The following is a 21,477-nucleotide window of genomic DNA, read 5'->3' on the forward strand; positions in this document are numbered from 1 at the left end:
CGGGGCCAAGTTGGGGGAGGAACGGGAGGCAGAAACCCGTGGACACGCGAGGTCTGGGCCGGGCAGGTGCGCCCAGGCCGGCCTGCAGGGAGGTCTCACCCCCTCCGTCCTTTGGAAGCCCGCAACCGGCCCCCTCGCGCTCGCTTCTGCGTGAGCGCTAGCGGGCAGGCCGGCGTGAGGTTCCTCCGGCCATCTAAACCCTCTTCTCTCCTCATGCCAACTCCCACCGCCAACGAAGGAGGCGAACGGCTGTGCAGCCAGAGGGGAAGCCTCGGGCTTGCTCCCGGGTTTCAGGAGAGGCTGAGGATGTGGCGTCCCGCGCGGAGGCGAGACAGGGAGGGGATGGCCCCTCCAGTGTACGCCCGCCCGGCTGGTGAACCCCTCTCCTGAGCACCCCGCACCCCAACTCGCCTTCCTCTCCCGGTTCCAGAGACAGCATCTCCATCCGCGCCACCCCCCCACCCCCCAACCCCCTCATTCCTGGGAAGTTTTCTCTCTTTACAGTCAACAAACCTGTCAAACTTCTCCCTCCCAGCCCGTCCCCCGTCCCTCAGCTCCTCTTCCTTCCCCCCACCCCTTTACCCCTCTCCACCCTTCTACCCCGCCCCTCCTCGCCTTGACTCGCGGGGCCGGGCGGCGGCGGGGGGCGCGCAGTCCCGGAGAGGCGAGGTGAGGGGCCAAGGCGGGCGGGTCCCGCAGCCACGAGCGCTCTCGGGCCCCGCCCCGGGACCCCGCTCCCCGCCCTCCGCGGCTTCTCCGCGCCCGCCGCCCCGGGGCGCACGGCTCCCTCTCGAGAGTCCCGCCGCCTCACTGTCGCAACTGCCACCCCCGGTCCCCCTGCCCCCCGCCCCCGTCCTTCTCCGCTCCCCTCCCACCCCCTCTCCGGCTCTAATTTCTCCCGAGCGAGCTCCGCAGGAGACACAGGCGCTGGCTGCCCTGTCCGCTCTCCGCCTCCACCGCGCCCTCCTCGCCCGAGATGGGCCCCCCCGCCGCTGCCGAAGCCCTCGCTTCCAGGCCTCAGTCGCCGCCGCCGCTTTCGCCCTGAAGCCCCGGCCCCCGCGCACATCTGCTCGCCCCTCAACGTCGTCCCCGACCCGCACGCGCCAACCACCGAGCGACCACGATGTTGCCGCCAGCGCCCTCCCGCCTCGGGCTGCTGCTGCTGCTGCTCCTGTGTCCGGCGCACGTCGGGGGACTTTGGTGGTGAGTGCTGCGCAGGGTTGTAACTTGGCTCTGGCTGCTCGAGGGTGGGGACCCCAGGACGGGTTTTGAGGCAACCAGAGGCACTGCGCTCTGGTTGCCTCCAGGCTCTACCTGCGCGGAGCCCGTCTGCGGGGCAGTGGCGCGTGGGCGCGGGGCGGAGGCGCGTGCTGCTGGGGCACTTTTGACCTGTCACTTAAAAATCCCTTATCCCAGAGTCGAATCAGGGAGCATTCTGCTTTTTCCTCTCCCCCAGTTATGCTCTCACTCCAGGTCACCAGGGAATTGGCGGATGGGTAAGAGAGCGCACCCTGAGGGCCCGAAAGGGGAAGATCCGAGGCTCGAAGAAAAGGGTTTGCAAGGAGTCCCTGGATTTAGGGAAGGGGACTGTATTTGGGGACAAGAAAAGAAGGTGTGAAGCCACAGGGCAGGGAGCGACAAACAAGCCGCTCCCTCCCCGCCCAGCTTTGCCCACCAACCCATCAGCTTCCCTCCCGGCTCTTTCCGAGCTGGTAGTAGTGGCAGGAAAGGGAACGTAAAGGGGAAGTTGAGTCAGAACCCTGGCTCCTCCCGGAGCAAGGTAGAGGCTGAAGGGCAGGAAAGGGCCCCTAGCACCCAGACTTCCCAGATTTTGGAGTCATCCCGGGGAGGTACGGGAACCGGGAAGGGGACTGCGGAGGAGAGGGAGGCCTAGCCTGCCAAGAGATGGGGGTGTCTTCCCAGACCCGGCCTCCGGATCTATCCCTACTGCTTTGGAACAGACACCTAGGCCGCGAAGGTTTCGGGAGCCTTGAGCACTGGAAGGTGGGCCGGGGCCGGGGAAGGTGGTAGGAGCTGGGCTGGGACCGCTGGGAGGTCGGGATTGTGAAGACCAGCCCGGAATAGCTCGGAGTTTAGAGAGGCGGGACTTGGACAATAAGATTGCTGGATCCACCAATCCTAAAAAGACAGGGTCTTGCTATTTGCATATCACTACGTCATTGGCTGGATTCTCTACCCTTCACTCCTCCTCCACCCCCCGGATTTAGGAAGAGGGGTGGGTGGGCAGATCCCCCTTTTCTGAGGAGCTGAGAGCAGGATGCCCACACCGGGAGCTGCTGGCCACCATCCCCCCGTGATGCGGGAGAGATGCCCCTCGGGTGTGTGCCACTGAGGGGAGAAAACGAAGAGGACCCCAGGCCCCAGCTAGGAAATGTGCATTCTTTGATCTTGGCTTAGCATAATGCAATAGCAGCTTCAAAATCAGACAGACCTGGAATGTAATTCATGCCATCTGTTAAGTCTGTGACCTTGGGCAAGTCACTTGCCCCCTCTGCCCTCAATGTCTCAACGATAAAATAGGGATAACAGCTCCCCACTTGACACACTTGCTGGGAGGGTTAGGTAGATGCCTTACAAGATGATCTTACATTAGTCCCTTCCTGCACACCACAGGTTCTTCCAGGCCAGGAGGCCCAGAGGTGAAAATTGTGGGGTAAATTTAAATTTAAAATCCAGGGTCCCAAACAAAACATTACAGAGGGATCTCAAATACACCTTTCCCTTCTTTGCCCTCTCAGATGAGGTCTCTCCCTGCTGTCACCTTCCCTCGCCTCCCTCTCCATCTGTCCTGGCTGTTCTCATCCTTCCAGTTAAAATACCACTTCCTCCATGAAGCTGTCACTCTCCCCACTCTTAAGACCTGCTTTCTCTATGCTCTCACTGCACCCTATGCATGGGATAACCATGCCAATCACTGCATTTCAGTGACAATGTCTCCTCATTTCTCCACTTGAGCTCCTGGAAAGCAGAGCCTTTGACTTTAGGGCTCTGAAGCCCAAGTCAGTGTTAGATGTCGTGACTGTGTTTGTGGAGCGTGGCTGATTCAGTTGATTCACCTTTCTGGTGGATGCATCATGAGGGTTCCTTTATCCACCCATGCTGGGTGGGAGCCAAGCCAGAAGGAAAGAGGCCAGGTCCCTTGGGGGCTGACCCTGAAGCTGGGAAGCAGGGAATGGGGGAGGAGGGGAGAAGAGGAAGGCAGGTGTGTGAGAACACAGAGGCCTTCATGGCCCAGCTGCAGGGTGAACCTGGTGAAGAGTGAGGGGCTGCGGTGATAAGGTGGCGGCGACTGCCTCACTCAGATGCTTCTCAGAGGGAACCTGCTTCTCCCACCCTCTTTGCCTCCCTCACTCTTCTCTGTCTATATTTGACTCTCTCTCTTTTGATCCCAGCCCAGACCCCCTTTCCCAGGATCTTGGGCTCTGCTTACACTCCTGTCCCCAGCCCCTCCCTGCTTCATTGCCCTCCAAGGTCAGGCCTGGGCTGGCGGGCTGGACCCAGCAACCCCGGTTGACCTGCAGTTTCTGCCAGCCCCACATCCCAAGCCCCACGCCAGCTGAGAGCTTTTCACCCAGGAGCCCTAGGCTGTTCCCTGATGTTTAGAATCTGCTCTCTCACCCTCTTCTTGTTTCTCAGACCCTGCTAGCTAAGCCTGAGCCCCAACAGTGAGCAGAGGAGGTACAATTCTAGCAGCAGCCAGGCTGGGGGCAGAGGGGGACCTCAGGATATCTGAGTGGCTTGAATGTCCTTGTTAGGAAGGGAGAGTCCCCATTCCAGGTTCCAGAAAGTTTCCTTTCCACCTTCATTCTCCCTCCCTCCCCCTTCCCCAAAGGCATGTTTTCCATACTCTGCCTTAGGCCGCTCTGTCTCTCTCCCATCTGTAACCCTATCTTTGTGAATCCCAGAATCCCAGATACGAGGACATAGTCCAGGCTTTCTTGAGGTCATCTTGTCCAGCTCACTGCCTCCAGGCCACCCAGTCTATCCACTGGCCCTGTCAGACCCCCCTTTTTAGAATGAGGCAAAGAGGGGCAGGCTATGGCTTCCTGGTCACCAGTCCCCACCCCACCCCCCAGAAAGTTCTTCTCAGTATCTGACCCCATCTTTATTTATACCTTCAGCCCGTGGGTGTAGAAAATAGCTCACTCTCACAGAATAGCCAAATCAATCTCCCTTCTTCTCTCTTCCTCTTTCTGTTTTATATTTTCTGTGAAAGAAACGAGCCCTCCCCCTGTTCCACTAGGAAAAACACAACCCAGCCTCGCGCTCTGCCCCCCTCCCATCTTGCCTTTCAGCCCCCACCCCCACCCTTCACTTATGGAGAAGAAACAGGAACCAGAGGCCTGGGACAGCCTCATCTCTGGCCCCACAGGGAAGCGGGGAAGGGACCCAGGTTTCCTCCTGACACCCAGATTTCCTAGCTGCCATCCCGCCCTCCCCTGTCACCTCCAAGGCTGGGTTTGGTCACCCTTTGCCATTCTGTCTTTATCTGGGGCTTCTGGCGCTTCACGGGCAATCCTGTTTCTGCCCTCCCCCCCACACCAAACTCAGGGTAGGGTGGGGATGGGGGTGGGGTGGCTTGTCCATTTCCCCCCCTCCAGGCCTCTCTTCTTGGCAGCCTCCCTTGGAGGAGACAATGGGGCTGTGAGCAGAAAAGGGCAGGGGCAGAAGGAGGCTGGCTTGGTCCTGGCCAGAGCATGCCCTAAGCCCACCAGAGTCCTGGCACTGTGACATTTCCTGGGGGGTGCAGCCCCCTCCTGCCCCGTTCTCATCGAAAGCCAGGAGTTGGGGGAAGGGAGGAGGTCAGTGGGAGGTTTGATCACCAGGGCCCGGCGAGGGGGGTTCCAGAGGGTTCACTTTGAGGGAGAAATGCAGCTGTGGCAGGATGAGGGGATGAGGCAGGGGGGCAAACAGCCAGGCTGCCGTCAGGGTGGCAGCAGGGCACCCGGCCAGCCCTCCCGGCCTGACACAGCAGGACGCAATACAGGAACCCAGAAGCCTGTCCTGGCCCGGGGTGGGTACAACCTTGGGTGCTACCCCTGGCCTGCCTAAGGGCAGAACTGAGGGAGAAAAAGGCTGCTGGGCAAGTTCATATCCTATTATCCGGGTATTTTGGGCTGGTTTCTCCAGCTCTGAGCCCTCAGTTTAATCCAGATAATAGATCTGGAAGGGACTTGGGGAATCATCTGCTCCAATCTTTTCCCTGCATGCTGAGGGCACCAAGGTCCAGGGACAGGAGTGGCTTGTCCATGGCCACCCAGAATGCTGCTGGTGGCTGAGAGCTGGGGCTGGCAGTCTGCCTCCCGCTGTGCACTCATCCTGGTGTGGCATACGGGGTGGGGGTGGGGTCACAAGAGAGGCCCAGGGCCTCCCACCTCACCCTCAGATGGGTGCTCGAACCCCACTGTGGGAGAGCAGAAGGCACAAGGAGTCCCCTCAGGGTCCCGGGAAGCCAACCTGTCTATTCCTTCATCTGGACCAACAGGGAGTCCTTTTGGTGGTGAAGTCCACTGGGGAAGGGAAAGGCTTTGCCTCTCCCAGCAGCGATAGGAAGGAGGGAAGCGTGATGAGGTAGGAAGGCAATGTCCAGGACAGTGGACAGAGGGAGTCAGAGCGGGTCAGAGAGTTGGGTGGGGGTGGAGGGGGGGTGGCTGGTGGGTGGTGGGGAGGTAGGGGTTAAATGGAACTGGGGCATCACTGGCTTTGATGTGGTGGTTGAGGTGGGGGGAGAGGCTGGGGGAGGGGAGCGGTAATTATGAGGTAGACGGAGCAGGACAGGACAGGCGGGCGGGCACAGGCCCGGGCCCAGCCGCCTCAGCAGCTGTCAGGCAACATTTTTCTGCCCCTTCTCCACCATCCACCTCCCCCACCCCCACGCAGCCCCCACCCACAGCCCCAGGGCTCAGGGCTCCCTCTGCTGGCTCTCGGGAGGTGGGGTCAGACTACAGACCCTGAAGGTGGGAATGAGGAAACCAAGGGGGCTGGTTACGGGACCTTTCAGTATCCCACCCAGGAGTGCCCGCTGGAGAAGGGGAAGGGAGGGGTCCTAGAAGGTGCTCCTGGTTCACAGGCAGAGCTGGGTCGAGGATTACAAGACACAGGAAGGTGTTCTTAGGAATCCACAAATGCTGTCTGCACCCGAGCTGTCTGGCCTGCGTGGCACGGGACCAAAAAATAAGGGTATGAATGGGAAGGAAAAAAAACACTTGTCCCACTCTCTGGACAGGCCCGTTGCTTTTGTAACCCGGGAAGTAGGTAGGTATTATTATTTCCATTTTACAGCTGGGAAGGCTGAGGCTCAATAGGTTGAGTCTCGTCATTCATTCAGCAAATATTACCGAGTACCAACTTCATGCGCAAGGGACTTGTTCAACATCCTACAACAAGCAAAGGGCAGAGCTCAGATACCCAGGTCTGGCGGAACCCAAATGCTCTGAGTGAGGGCCTCTAATGATTTCAGACTTTCTCTTGAGGCCTTTGTCTTCAAGGAGCTTTCTATCTGACTGGAGCGATAAGGCAAGAAAACAGGAAAAAACACCCAACACCCCCGAGATGAGTGAAACTTGGAGTGATGCAGAGGAGGTCAGGGAGGGCTGGGGTTCTGGAGAAGCTTCTTAAGGCAAGTGGGAGTTGAAGTGAGCTTTAAGAGTAGCTGGGTAAGAGTTTGAGGTTTTTTTTTTAAAGTGTGGTTAAATATTTTATATAACGTGACATTTCCTATTCTAACTAGTAAGTGTGTAATTCAGCGGCATTGATAACTTTACAGTGTTGTGCTTTCACCGTCACCTTCCATTACTAAAACTTTTCATCACCCCAAACAGAAACATTTATACATTAAGAAGTAACTTGCCTGGTCCCCTTCCCCAGCCCCTGGTGACCTCTAGTCTACTTTCTGTCTCTATGAAATTGCTTATTCTAGATCATTCATTTTAGTGGAATATTTGTCCTTTTGTGCCTTATTTCATTTAACATAATGTTTTCAAAACTCATGTTGTAGCATGCATCAGAACTTCACTCATTTCATGGCTGAATAGTATTCCATTGTATACCATGTATTGGTAATTTATTCATCTATCAATGAACATTTGGGTTGTTCCCACCTTTTGACTACTGGGAATACGCTGTTAAGAACATCGCTGTCCGAGTATCTGTTTGAATCTCTGCTTGCAATTCTTTGAGGACATAAACCTAAGAGTGGAATTGCCAGGTCATAGGGCAATTCTATGGTTAACTGTTTGAGGATGGGTAAGACTTTGATGGCCTAGAGTGGAGATGACTCTGAATAAAAAAAAAATCAGTGTTGTGATCTGGGGTGTATGCAGAGTTAACCAAATCTGCTAGGAGCAAGGGCTGTGTGGAAGATGATTTGAGGCCACTTATGATCTTCTGATACCTCCTGCAGCCAGTTCCCTCCAGCCACATTTTAGTTTTCTAAATATCCACCTAACTTTTCTAGCATTGTGAATACCTCCATTGAGTGGCCTAGGTTGATCATTTCCTTCCTATATTGCTCATCTGTAAAACAGGGATGGGATGGGTGGCGTGGAACTAAATAGATGATCTCTGGCATTCTCTTTGGTCCCCTAGTGGACAGGTAGGTTAGATCAGAACCCTGGGGCCTCCAGATGTTGTCCAGTTAGAACTAGCTGGTCTTCATACCACTTTACTCTGCCACTGATCAACCTGAAATTCTCACCAATTATGGTCCCTGGAAGGGAGCTCTTGGCACAGGTCAAGCCAGTTAGAATGACCAGCCCTAGGCTTTTCCCTTCTTGTCTGCAAGCTGATTTCCTTTAGGACTGTCTCATTTTTTTTCTATACCCAGGAATGGGTATTTGGTTATAATCCCAAATTTTATTTATAAATCCCCTACCACTGCTGTTCTACCAAACCCCCGAAAACATGCAAATTCCTCCAAGTCTTCTTCTCTGGGACAGTCCTAGTCCCATGTTAATCCAGAGGCCCAGGAACCAGAGTCCACTTCCTAAGGAAGCAGAAAGGAAAGAAGGAGAGTAAGCAGAGAGAGGAGATGCAGAAGTCATTTTTTGATATGGAGTCATATGTTAGAATGAGAAGAGATGTGAGAGCCTCTCATGCTAATTATTCATTTTTCTGAAGCCCAGATTGGGGAACTGACTGGCCCAGAGTAGCTCAGCTCACCCAAAGATGATAGAAACCAGGGCTTGGTGTCTCGTTCAGTGCCCATTTGCCTCTCCTCCTTCTGGAGTTCCCCCTCCTAGGACTTCAGGATGGGATCAAGGACAGGAGGGCAGGGAATAAGTTGGTCCCTTGGGATTTTTGCTGCTTTTTCTACCCATCCCTCCTCCTGACCAGCTTGTAAACAAGTCTGGTTCCCAGGCAGACAGCCGGCCTGGGGAGCTAGACCCTGACCAGGAACTGGCTCTGGGGCAGCCCCTCAACCCCATGAAGGGCAGGCCCCGCCTCCACTCCTCTCTCATCTCCCTGGCTCCTTCAGGCTCCTCCTGATTCTTCTCCTATCTCTAGCTGGTGGGAAGAAGACTAAGTCAAGAGGATTTTGCCTTTCTCCCCTGTGTGCTCCCCACCCCCTGCTTTCCTAGGGGAGGAGGAGGGAGAGGAGAGAGATGGGGGTGGAGTGACCTTGGGACGATAAAGCCAGTCAGTCAACCTTGGGAAAGTAGGGAGTTAGTGGCGTGGGGAGGGAGGGGGGACTAGGGAACTGAGAGACATGGGGCCAGGGTTGAGGGGTCAGATGGGGAAGAGGTTGCAGAGCCCCAGACTCCCAAGTGGAGTCCTAGACAGTAAGACATGTGGTAGAAAGAGTTCCACAGCTGCAGAGTGGTCTTCTCTGCTTCTGAATCTCAATGGGGGAATATGTTTGAAGAAATTCATTAGGACTCATGAAATCACGTGGAAACAGGGGCCTGGGTTCAAGTGAGGAACTTCTCCATAGATGGTTCTTTCATTCATTCATTCAAAAATGTGTTAAATGGTGAATCATTGACTATTATGTCAATCATCTATAGTATGCAAATTTTCATAACAGAACTGGGGGAAGGGAGTGTGAATTAAGCACCTAGAAATCTGCAAAAGGATCTCAGTTCTCAAGGAATTCCTAGTCTTATCTACTAACCCTGTGCAACCATGCTAAAAACTGCCTCAAGTCTATTTTGCAATGAGATGGAATGAGTGGATGGAAGGTGGAATGCAGAAATGAAAAATGATAGCTAGACAGATAGACAGACATATCAACCTTGAACTCTTGAAGGTCACCGGGCCTTTGGGAAACAATTTGGGCTGTCCTATACTTGGCCCACTCTCCACTGCTCCATCAATCACTTCTGGGGTTGGGAAAAGGTAGGGCTGGACTTTGCTCAGCATCAGTTGGGATCCAGTACTGAGCAGGTGAGGGAAACTCTGAACCTTTAGCTCTCTCCAAAGAGAGAAACTTTGTTCCAGGACTACATGGGTAGGGATGATGACAATAGCCTGATAGGGTTGGGGTATGCATGTTAAGAGACCTTAAAAGAGTGAACTTACACTTCTCTTGCAGCCATCTCTTCAAACATTTCACTTCTTGCTGTTGAGAAATTTTACCTTAAGATCTAAATTCCTTTATTTAAGACCATTACACCTTTTTGTTTGGAGTTAGAACATGCCTGGGCAGCCTGGGCTTGTGAAGCAAATGGGGACAGTAGGGCAGATATGCACTAAGGCAAAACTGAACAACAGGCCACCTTGACTTTTGGCATCCATCTACCATTATTTTCCTCTATAATTTCTATCTCTTGGTGCCTGCTCCCCGCCCCACCCCATCCCCAGAGTTTTTCTGCCTTCCGCAGAAGGGTTTGTGGGTGGTCTCAAATTACACTGGACTTCTGAGTGCTGTGTTCACTACTTCCTGCAAAGCACAGATCTCAGCTAAATGTTCAAATAAGAGCAATTTGATTAAAGTGATTTTCCCAATATGTGAACACCTAAGAGGCTTACCCTTCAGGTATACAGGCATATAGGAACCAATGGCAATTCTCTCCTCAAGTATATCAAAGGATACTCTTGAAGGACTCTCCCCTGAGAGTCAAGGGATTTCTGAAAGTGTGTGAGCTTCTCATGAGGCACTTACCTACCAGGTCAAACAGACCCACCCCAGAGTGATGGCAACCTGGTGCCCAAGCTTGGCTTGCTGGCATCCTGTTCTGGAAAGGTCAGATCCTGGAGCAAAAGAAGGATCAGTGTCAGCTACTTTACAACACTGTTTCCAAGACTCAGTCTCCAGCTCCTTCCTTCTACTCTCTACAGGGAAACAGAGGGTATCAGGGTGGCAGGGACCACCTTAGAGATCAAAGTCCAATCCTTCAATTTTTTGGAAAAAGAAACTTGTGCTAGAAAGGGGGCATGACTTCCCTCAGAGATGCCATTCCCTGGCCATTTGAACATCCCATGGCTTTCCATAACCCTAGGATTGCCCCTGCCTTTCTAGCATCAGGGGTATTCAGCTGGCACACGTCCAGCTTGTGGTCCACTAAGACCAGACCCTTCCTTGAGACTGCCTACTTTTCTTTGGTGTCTCTTTATGACACATACCTTCTTTTCTTGACAGTTTTTTGATCTTCCATCTGCTAAATTCTTCCCTGACTCCCTTTTGGCCAGGCTTATTTAATTTTAACCTTGTCCTACCTGGCATCTGCCTTCTTCACCTTGAACCACATTCCTTAAAGGATTTAATAAAAGATTGCATAGACTCAGTGCACAGAAGGATAAGACTGAATCCTTGCTCTACAGTAATCTCAGTCTAGAATCTAGTTGAGAGGACACAGAGTGGAATGGTAAAGGAATCAGGATCTTCTCCATTTCAACTGGGGAGGGGGCAGTCACAGCTTCTGGCTGCCTGCTGAATGAGGCTGCTCCCTCATTTCCTCCTGCTCACTCCTCCACATGAGAAACAAGAGGTGAGCTCTGACTGGGAGACGCCCTCCATACCACTGGGAGAGGAAAGATGAAAGCCTCAGCCCTTCTTTGAGCAACACATCTGACCTACCCATCTCTGCTTCCTAGGGCGGTGGGCAGCCCCTTGGTCATGGATCCTACCAGCATTTGCCGGAAGGCACGGCGGCTGGCAGGGCGGCAGGCCGAGTTGTGCCAGGCTGAGCCGGAAGTGGTGGCCGAGTTAGCCCGGGGCGCCCGGCTCGGGGTACGAGAGTGCCAGTTCCAGTTCCGCTTCCGACGCTGGAACTGCTCCAGCCACAGCAAGGCCTTTGGGCGCATCCTGCAGCAGGGTCAGTGTGGGGAGGGAGCTGTCCTCTCCCTGCTGGAAGGCTGGAGGAGGGGGGGCGGGGCGAGACCTGCCTAAGCCCCTCTCCCGGTGGTCTTTGGGCACCCTGACCCATCCTCCCCTCTGCTCCTTTCCCTGATCCTGTCTCCCAGGCCCCTTCGGGCCCCACACCCCACGACCCAACTTTTCTCCTGCTTGTTGACGGCTCTTCCCTGCGCCCGCAGACATCCGGGAGACGGCCTTTGTGTTTGCGATCACCGCGGCGGGGGCCAGCCACGCGGTCACGCAGGCCTGTTCCATGGGTGATCTGCTGCAGTGCGGTTGCCAGGCGCCTGGCGGGCGTGGTTCACCTCGACCCCCGGGCCTACCGGGCACCTCCGGACCCCCCGCCCTCCCTGGCTCTCCGGATGGCAGCGCCGCCTGGGAGTGGGGAGGCTGCGGCGACGACGTGGACTTCGGGGACGAGAAATCGAGGCTCTTTATGGACGCGCAGCACAAGCGGGGACGAGGAGACATCCGTGCGCTCGTGCAACTGCACAACAACGAGGCGGGCCGGCTGGTGAGTATGGGAAAGAATGTGTACGGGTGTGTGGGAGTGGGTGGGAGAGTCGGGTGTGTGTTGTAGTATGTTTGTGGAGGTGTGGGTGCGTAAGTGTAGGAGTATGTTAATGGGCATGGGGGTGAGAAACCTTGGGAAGATTGACTGGGGGGCTGGGTGGGCATGCCGGGAGGCCAGGTGGCCAACCTAGAAGAGGGAGGCACTTGGTACAGCGGGTGGGGTGGGGAGGGCCATCCCTGGACCGAAACTCACTGTCTTTAGGGACTCAAGATGGGGAGGGCATAACTCTGAGACAAGACAGGTGGGGAAAGGCTTGGCGTGGGTAGGACTCTGGATGCCAGGGCAGGGACAGAGAAGGTAGACAGGCTGGGAGTGAGAGGAAGAACAGAAACTGGGGCAAGGGAGTTGCATCTAGGGTCGGGGAGAAGTGAGAAGAACTTAGGAAGGGGCTAGAACTGGCACAAGGGGAAAAGGGCTTGGAAAGGAGTGAAGGACAAGGAGCAGATTCTGCAGAGGTAGAAAAGGGTCAGGCTGAATCCCTGCTCTTGCCAGCTGGCTGCCCACCAACTCCAGTCCAAGCCTTACCAGCCCACCTCGCTGACGTCCCTCCCTCCTCCTTCTTCAGTGAGAGGCAAGAAGCCTGCCTGGGTTGGATGGTTCTAGGATAGATGGCCTGAGAGTGGGAGGGGGACACACAACAACTCTGTAGGTCAGGTTGCCCTCGCGGAATATGAGCTTCCGGAGAGTACCTCTCTGGGTTATATGACCCCATAAATCTCTGGGCAGGAGCAGGCCTTAGCCTCCCATCTGAAGACGCAAATGGTGAATAAGAGGCAAGACTTCTGGGTTCCCTTCTCAGTATTGCTTTCAGGGTGGGCCCTCCTGCACCCTATGCCTCAGTTCTAGGGTGCTCTAGGGACACCCTACTATATACATATCCTGAGTTCTCTAGGGTTTGGGCCTGAGGCATCGGGCAGGCAGAGAGGAGGGGACCAGGAGAAGAATGTCCGGACAGGCCCACATACCTGCTGGCGAGGGATGGGGCGGGGTGGTGGAGACAGACACCCAGGAGGCCGGTGTAGGCCTCTGCTCAGCCCCGCCTGGGGACGTGAGGGGCAGGAATGAGGGGGCCGGGCTGGGAGGAGGGCAGCTGCCGCCACCCCCACCACCCCCAGGGAGAATCTCACACCTCCTGTCCATTCTGCTTTTTCCCCACTGCCTGGCTTGGGATCCTGCCATTTCTGCACCACTTCTCTTACTCTTCCATCCTTATCATTCCTTTTTCTCCCTCCCTGGGCTATCGCTCTCTTGATCTCCTCCCCACCTGCTTTTGTCCCCTCTTTCTCCTTTTCTTCACACCCGCCCCCCGCCCCCATCGCTCTTACTTTCCGTCGGTCCGCTGGGCCTTTCCCTGCCCGCGCCCTCCCATGTGTCCCCATCCGCCCGCTCCTCTGCTTCCCGCAGGCCGTGCGGAGCCATACGCGCACCGAGTGCAAGTGCCACGGCCTGTCGGGCTCGTGCGCGCTGCGGACCTGCTGGCAGAAGCTGCCCCCGTTCCGCGAGGTGGGCGCGCGCCTCCTCGAGCGCTTCCACGGCGCCTCGCGAGTCATGGGCACCAACGACGGCAAGGCCCTGCTACCCGCCGTCCACACGCTCAAGCCGCCGGGCCGCGCCGACCTACTCTACGCGGCGGATTCGCCCGACTTCTGCGCGCCGAACCGGCGCACTGGCTCGCCGGGCACGCGCGGCCGCGCCTGTAACAGCAGCGCCCCGGACCTCAGCGGCTGCGACCTGCTGTGCTGCGGCCGCGGGCACCGCCAGGAGAGCGTGCAGCTCGAGGAGAACTGCCTGTGCCGCTTCCACTGGTGCTGCGTGGTGCAGTGCCATCGCTGTCGCGTGCACAAGGAGCTCAGCCTTTGCCTCTGACCCGCCGCGTGACTCTCCAAACTGCGCACAGACGGGTCATTTGGCATCTGCGAGACCTCTGGGGTCCGGCAGGGGGCGCTGTCCTAGACCAGCCTCTCCTGGACACCGTGAGGGCGGGGGGGCTTGAGATGTACAATCGCCGGTGAAGACAAGACTGAGGGAGACGGAGGGACCCTTGAAAGGCATTTCTGGGGGAGGCTATACAATCCCTTCCTCGCCTTGGCCCCCAGTTGGAAACCAAAGAGCCAGTCTCTAGGCCTCTGGAATGCCTGGGCTCTGGAAGCCTCTAGAACTGCTGGCCTGGGATGGGTGGGTGAATTTAGTAACAATAAAGATATTTAAAGCAATGTGATTGGCTCAGAGTTGGGGGTGGGGGTGGGAGTGGGGGCGGGTGCTGGAACTCCTGCGAGTTCCCAGAGATCCAGACTCTGGAAGGAGTGTGTAAAGGATGGTAGTTTTGCTAGAATTAGCACCGCAGGGTCACCACTCTGGGTCCTTAGCTTCCCTGGTACTGGTTGGGCTCTCCTAGAAGCCTGTACCTCTCTCAGCGCTCTTCTTGTTCATCCTTATCAGGTATCTAGGATGTGTATCTGTGAGCTGGGAAGAACTAACAACCCCCCTTCAGAGGGGCAGGGTGAGAGCACCCAGAAAAAAGGGGACCAGAAGCCTCTGACCAGGGGCCTACTCAGCTCTGAGACCAGTCTTCACCATTATTTCTGGGGGATTATGACATACTTATGTGCCTTTCTGTTTCTATGTCCCCTAGGGAATTTGAGGGCACACTTTTAGGGCCATTCAAGTCTATGGGATTAAAGCAAAGCACTGTATACACCTTGGAATGTGATGGAATGGTTATTACCAACATCAACTTTGTAACAATTGAAAAGAGCTTCACCCCAATTAACATGTAAAAAAACTGCCCAGAGCAGCATTGGGGACAGAGAGGAAGCATTGGGCAGGGAGAGGTTTCTCTCTGTAACCATCCACACCTCCTTTTGGAGGAAGGATTTAGGGTTTTGGGCTCTCCATGGGAGAACCTCAAATCCCCATCTTCTGGAGAGGAAGAGGACTTCTCCTAACAGTTGGGATTCAGACCCCCCAATTTGTCCCCCACCCAAATACTACCATGGGGAATGACTCCCCCTTCAAGGTGTATAGGGCAAAGCATGAGATTTGGATCCAGATACCCTAGGTTTGAGGCTGCTTCTGCTCTGCTTTAAAATTTAAAACATAGGGAATGTTAACCTTAGTTTTCTTTATCCTTAGAAAAGAGGTATCAGCCTGTTTCCGTTATACATTGCTGCATAACATACAATCCCAAACTGGATAACACAGTCACAGTTATTTCTCATGACCCTTTAGTGCAGAATGTGTTAGTACTTAGGTGGGTGGTTCTGCTCTGAGTAGCATCAGCTGGGCTCAGCCTGTTGGCTCTATTCCACTTGTGGCTGGGCTGCACTGGACAGTCCAAGAGCTTCACTGGGTGTAGAGCTCCAGCGCCTCATTCTCACCATGGGGCTAGTTTGGGCTTCCTCATGGCGTAGTGACCTCAGCATAGTCAGATTTCTTACAAAAGGTGGGCTTTACAGAGGGAGTGTACCAAACTTGAAGCAGAATTTGCACGTCTCATAAAGTCAAGTTTGGGAAGTTCCATGGCATCACTGACACATTTCTATTGGCTGAAACAGGTCACATTCAGCCGAAATTCAAGGGGAAGAGAAATAGATTCCACCTCTCAATGGGAGGAGAGACAAGAATTTGCAGCCATCGTAATCCATCTCACACCTTCAGAGAACTGTAAGGAGGATTTTTTTTGAGATATGAAAAGCACTTAGCAAAGCAATTAACAAATGATTTTTTGTTCCATAAATGGCAGTTCTGTGAGAATGGGGATAGACAGGATGCTTGCAAATATTGGGCAGGAACTGATTGCTGATGAAGTTATCTAACTTGAGCTAGCTCAGGCCAAAAGGGAATCGTTGGATCTTATTTCCAGGAAGTCCAGAGTAAGTCTGAACTCAGGCACAGCTGAATACAGGGACTCAAAGCTGTCACAGCTCTCACTGTCTCTGCCCGACCCCCTCTCCTATTGCTTCTGCTTCTTTTTGCATACTGTCCTTATTCTCTCCTGCTTCAGACATATTTTCCCCATGTAGCCATTAGAGCTAGTGATCCAAAAGAAAGAGGGGCCCACCCCAGCTATCTCCAACAGAAGACCCAGGGAAGACTCTGATTGTTCCAGCTTGAAATAAAACAAGATTGCTTATTTCTTTTCTTCTTTTTTTTCATGATAAAAAAATTTATTTAAAAGGAAAAATTAAGTCTTAAATGTGTATATAACTTCCATGTACCTAGAAAGCTGTCTTGGAAGAGAAAACAAAAAACCATCAATAGAGATAAATTTTCCTTGCAGCATCAAACAGTTTATATAATTTTTTTTCTTAAACTTTTAATTTTGAAATAATTTCAAACACAGGACAGTTTCAAAAATAGTACAAAACCCATTCAGAGAACTCCAACATACTGCCCCACTCAAATCCCTAGATCCCCCATGTGCTGATTTGAAAGGATGTATGTCCCCTAGAAAAGCCATGTTTTAATCTAAATCCCATTTCATAAAGGCAGAATAATCCCTATTCAATACTGTATGTTTGAATCTGTAATTAGGTCAACTCCCTGGAGATGTAACCCAATCAAGAGTGGTTGTTAAACTGGATTAGGGGAAATGTGTCTCCACCCCTTTGGGTGGGTCTTGATAAGTTTCTGGGGTCCCATAAAAGAGGGAACATTTTGGAGAATGAGAGAGATTTGGAGGGAGCACAGAATACTGCAGCATGACAAAGCAGGGGGTCCACCAGCCAGCGACCCTTGGAGATGAAGAAGGAAAACACCTCCCGGGGAGCTTCAGGAAACCCCAAGCCAGGAGAGAAAGCTAGCAGATGACGCTGTGTTCGCCATGTGCCCTTCCAGCTGAGAGAGAAGCCCGGACTGTGTTCGCCATGTGCCTTCTCACTTGAGAGAGAAACCCTGAACTTCATTGGCCTTCTTGAACCAAGGTATCTTTCCCTGGATGCCTTTGATTGGACATTTCTATAGACTTGCTTTAATTGGGACATTTTCTCAGTCTTAGAACTATAAACTAGCAACTTATTAAATTCCCCTTTTTAAAAACCATTCTGTTTCTGGTATATCGCATTCCAGCAGCTAGCAAATTAGAACACCCCAATTTTAATATTTTGCCATATTTGCTGTAACATTTTATGCATCTATCAATCAGTCTTTCCATCAATTCATGTATCTATTTCTAAACATGCTCCTTTGAACACTTAGTACTTCCATACACAATTCTTAAGAACAAGAATGTTCACTTATGTAACCACTTTAAATAGTTATGCACTTTAAGAAATTTAACATTGGCATCAAGCTTACAGTATATATTCAATTTTTTCATAAGTCCCAATAATACCTATCTGGTGCTTTTCTCTTCCTTTATTAGATTCAGTCCAGGATCATGTATTGCCTTTCATTCTTTTTATTTAAAAAAAAATTTGTTGTTGTTGTTTTATGTATTGCCTTTTTTTTTTCCCGTGGTAAGGTACCAGGAAACGAACCAGGGTCTCCGGGATGGCAGGCAAGAACTCTGCCTGCTGAGCCACCATGGCCCTGTATTTTCTTTTTTTTTTTAATTTATTTTATTTATTAAACATACCAACATACAAACACAAGCATTCTTACCATATGATCATTCCATTTTACATATATAATCAGTAATTCACAATATCATCACTTAGTTGTATATTCATCATCATGATCATTTCTTAGAATACTTGCTTGCTTATTTCTGAACCAACAATGACGTCCAGGGAGAGGTCGCTAGAATTGGGCCTATGTGGAATGGGGGCACAAGTTGGACAGCAGAGTTCTTCAAATGAAACAGAAGGGAGGGGATTTCATCCCGGATGTGGCAGTCTCCAACAATGGCTTCCAACGTCCAGAATAGTGCATCCTTGCCCCAACAATGGCCCCACATCCACCTATTACCTAGCCCGGTTCAGCCTTCAAGGATCTTGGACAGGCTGTTGATTGAGGCAAGTGTGGGGAGGGGGTGTCAGGCTGCAGAGGAAAGGAAGGAGCATTTGGGATTTTCTTCCTGCCAAGAAGAACAGTGGAGGAGAAATGAGTGTCCCTTGAGGGCAGCTTTGTATCCACAGCTCTGCCTTCTCCCAGAGCTCAACTCTGGGTACAATACCATCATTCATGTCTCCTTTTCCCCTAGACCACCAGAGGGCACTCAGAGCCCAGCTTCCCCTTTACCGCGTAGCTGCAGAACCTGCAGGACTCTGGAGAACACAGAGCAGTGGGCAGGAGAGGGCAGGACTGAAAGGAAGCTTGGGTCTGGCTTCCAGACTTTCTGGGACTTCGGCATTGGCTCAGGCCTCGGGTTGGAATGCCTGGCTCCCAGGGTCTACTGCCAGGACTTGGAGGAGGGGTGTGGCTGGGCATCCTCCTCTATGACGCCAGGGAGGGAAACTGAGGCAGAGGCACAAACCAATTCTACACCCAGAAAGCCGAAAGGAATTAAGCCATCTGGATCTTGGCCAAGTCACTTCATCTCTCTAAAGTTCAGTTTCCCCTTCAAGAAATGGAGGGTACGTTGCTGGTTACTTGTTAGTGGAATCATCTTTTGTGGCGGAGCCCGGCAGGGACCTGGGAACTGATTTGTGTGAAGGGAGTGAAGCACACTTTGACCATCATGAGCCTGGTCCTCTTTACGCTCAGAGGGGACTCTGTGGCCTTCTCTGCCGGCCTGGGCGGGGGCCGGAAGTGGAGCTCACAAGGGCCCCCATTGTGTACCCACCACCACCAACACCACCCCCTGCCCATCCAGCTGCTCAGCCTCATGCACAGTGTGAGCCACCAAGGCCCCCGCCCCAGCTAAGTGGAAGGGGCATGTGGAACTGGGGAGGAGGGGGAGGAGCACAGAGGTGCCCCAGATGTGTGCATGACCACACGAGGAACAGCCGGGCCACAGACGGGTGAGGAAGCTGGGGTGGAGGGCCCAGAATCAGCCCGAAGCCAAGGGCTCGGAAACCTGTCCCTTTCCCTTCAATCACCAAACATTCGGGCAGTTTGGAGAGACTCAAGCAGCAAACTCTTTCCCCTTACCTTGCTGACGGGTAATGGTCCCCCAGGCCTGGGCAACAAGACTGAGTCCCCGCAGCAGCCTGAGGCTCCTTCCCTCTTGTCTTCACCAGGACAGATTCTCCAGCTAAGCATCAGGGCTGGGGCCACAAGGGTCCCACCTGTTGGCACCCTGGTCCTCCCCTAGCCCCACCCTCCTTTCCTGTCCTCTTCTCCAGAGATGTCACGGGGTAGAGCCATTCTCAGAGCTGTCTTTCATACCCATGATGCCAGGTTCCACATTACCAGGGAAATTTACACCCCTGGAAATCATGTCCCAAGTAGGGGAGAGGGCAGTGAGTTCACCTGCCGAGTTGACATGCCTCCTTGTATTGAGTCTGTCTCTCCCCTGTCCCCCCCCCCCCCCCCCCCCGTACTCTTCTCAAACTCTAGTCTCAAGCTGTCCCTGCAGCATGGTGAGGGAGATGGGAGACCGGCAAGGGATGGCTAGGGTCAGACAAGGCTCTGGCTGACGCAGACTGCTTCCTGCCCCCGGCTGTTTTCCTGCTGTCCAGCCAGACTGCTCCCCCCCACACCCCTTCACAACCCCCAGCAGCCTCAAGCCCTTAATTCCTGACAGCTGTGGTGGCTGCCAGCAGAGATGGGGAAAGAAGGGGGAGTATGCCGTCAACTTGCCCTTGCTCAGGCCATCCCCCCCACCCCACCTGATAGTCTGGAGACCAGGAAGGCCCCTCCCCTCTTCTCCAATTCCCCAGGGATGGCAATTCCAGGACCAGACCACTTTCGTCTCTGAGCCCAGAGGCCTGGATAGTTCTGTTCTTAAGCCATGAGGGGCTCTCCCCAGACAGAGGAGGGCAATGGCTTAGGAACAGGAGTGAATGCAGGGAGTTGGGGGCTGTGCCCATTTTACAGAGGAGGATGCTGAGGCCACAGCAGGAGTAAGAGTCACTATCAGGACCCACATTAGAAGGCTTTCCCCCCAACGCTCCAGCTCAAGCTCTTGCCTGGACCCAACAGAGTCAACCCATATTAAGGTGGGGCCTATGCTCAGCCAGGGGTGGGGGAAGGGGGCAGAAAGGAGTGGTCAGGAAGGGAAACCAGAGAGGATGAGTCCAGATGATTCCCAGAGAGGAACCGCACCAGGAGGCTGGTCCCAGAGGTGGGGCCAGACCAGGGGCAGGGGCAGGGGCAGAGCAGAGACCCGGAGTATATATTGACTCTGTCAAGCAGTGTCCAGTTCTGGGGCCACCGCTGCTGCTGTTGTACTGGGAATCAGGAGAACTGGATTCAGTTCTGGCTCTTCCACTGACTTGCTGTGTGACCTTGAGTAAGTTCCGATCCTCTCTGAATTTCAATATTTTCTGTGAAATAAAAGGGGGCTTAATGAGATTTCTTCAAAGCCTTCTTCCAGGATTAAAAAGGCTCACTGATCCCTCCTCCCAGGGTTCACCGCCCTTTCACGTGCTTGGCTCCTGCACAAGCATTTAGCTGAGGCCAGGCTCTTTTGCCATCATTGGCTCACAGGACTAGGCAAGGTGGGCTTTATTAAATTCATTTCAAAAGGAGCAGAGGGTGGCTTAGAGAGCAGGAGGCCTCCGGTTTAAGGTCACACATCCAACCAGAGCAAGTGTTAGAGGCTGCCAAATCCTTTTGTAGTACCGGGCACCTGCCTCACAAGCCAGGCCGGGCAAGTCTCTTCTGAGGTGAAGACCGCGAAGCATAGGGGCCCGCCTCGCGCTTCCCCCCCGCCCCCCCCCCCCCCCCCCCCCCCCCCGCCGCCAAACCTCCGCCTGCCCTTGCAGGTGTGTGGATTGGTTGGGGGGAAGGGCTGCCCAGCTGCTGCGCCTCGGTCAGACAGACACACAGCCAGCAGTAACACACACCCTCCCACACAAACACGCCCGGGGCTGGCGACCAGTGCGCCTTATGAACATGCACCTCTCCATGCACGCGCTCACAGACACCAATATCTCTCCGTCCCCACCCTGCCCTCAGTACAGCGGCCCTCATCCCAGTCCTCAGCCGACGTGGTGGCCTCGAGACGCCTCCACGCCTCCACCCCCCGCCGTGACGTCATGTGGGGTAGAGCCCTGAGACACTAAATGTGAGGGGTGGGGGAAGCGGGGAGGCGGCGGCGGAGTTCCCCCGGCCGGGACAGTCACTCACTCTCCGGGCCGTGGGGCCGGGCACAGACAGCGCCGCCCCCCCGCGCCACCCGGGTCCGCCGCGCTCGCCCTCGGAAGCGCCGGCTTGCGGTGGGGCTCTGGGGGGGGGGGGGTTCCCCGTCATCCCAGCCTCGTGTGCCCAGCCCGCTGCACCTCCGGGCCCCCCTTACCCTCGAGAAGCACCGGGATTTGTCATAGGGGGGCCTCGGGAAATTCCCCGGACCCCTGCGCCAGGAGGTGCCCGGTGCGCCCGCCCGCCCCCCTCTCCCGAGGGCGGTGCCCGGGGGCGCTGCCCCATGGAGCCGGGAGGCGGGCACCGTCTGCTCCCGGAGCCGTGACCCGAGTCGGAGCTGTGTGTCGCAGCCGCGGCGACCCCCCGCCGACCATGCGCCGCCGCCCTTGGCTCGCTCGCC

At 54.3% G+C, this 21,477-nt stretch overlaps 1 protein-coding gene across 1 annotated transcript; it reads left to right on the plus strand.

The window, feature by feature from the left end:
* Nucleotides 1-1,108: 1,108 nt before the first annotated feature.
* Nucleotides 1,109-14,096, plus strand: WNT6 (Wnt family member 6). Its single transcript, XM_077152035.1, has 4 exons — nt 1,109-1,203; nt 11,056-11,276; nt 11,497-11,831; nt 13,296-14,096. Exons 1-4 carry the CDS (start codon nt 1,124-1,126, stop codon nt 13,755-13,757), a joined length of 1,098 nt encoding a protein of 365 aa, XP_077008150.1. The 5' UTR covers nt 1,109-1,123; the 3' UTR covers nt 13,758-14,096.
* The last annotated feature ends 7,381 nt before the right edge of the window (nt 14,097-21,477 follow it).

The sequence above is a fragment of the Tamandua tetradactyla genome, chromosome 3 (assembly GCF_023851605.1).
Source record: "Tamandua tetradactyla isolate mTamTet1 chromosome 3, mTamTet1.pri, whole genome shotgun sequence".
Classification (NCBI taxonomy): domain Eukaryota; kingdom Metazoa; phylum Chordata; class Mammalia; order Pilosa; family Myrmecophagidae; genus Tamandua; species Tamandua tetradactyla.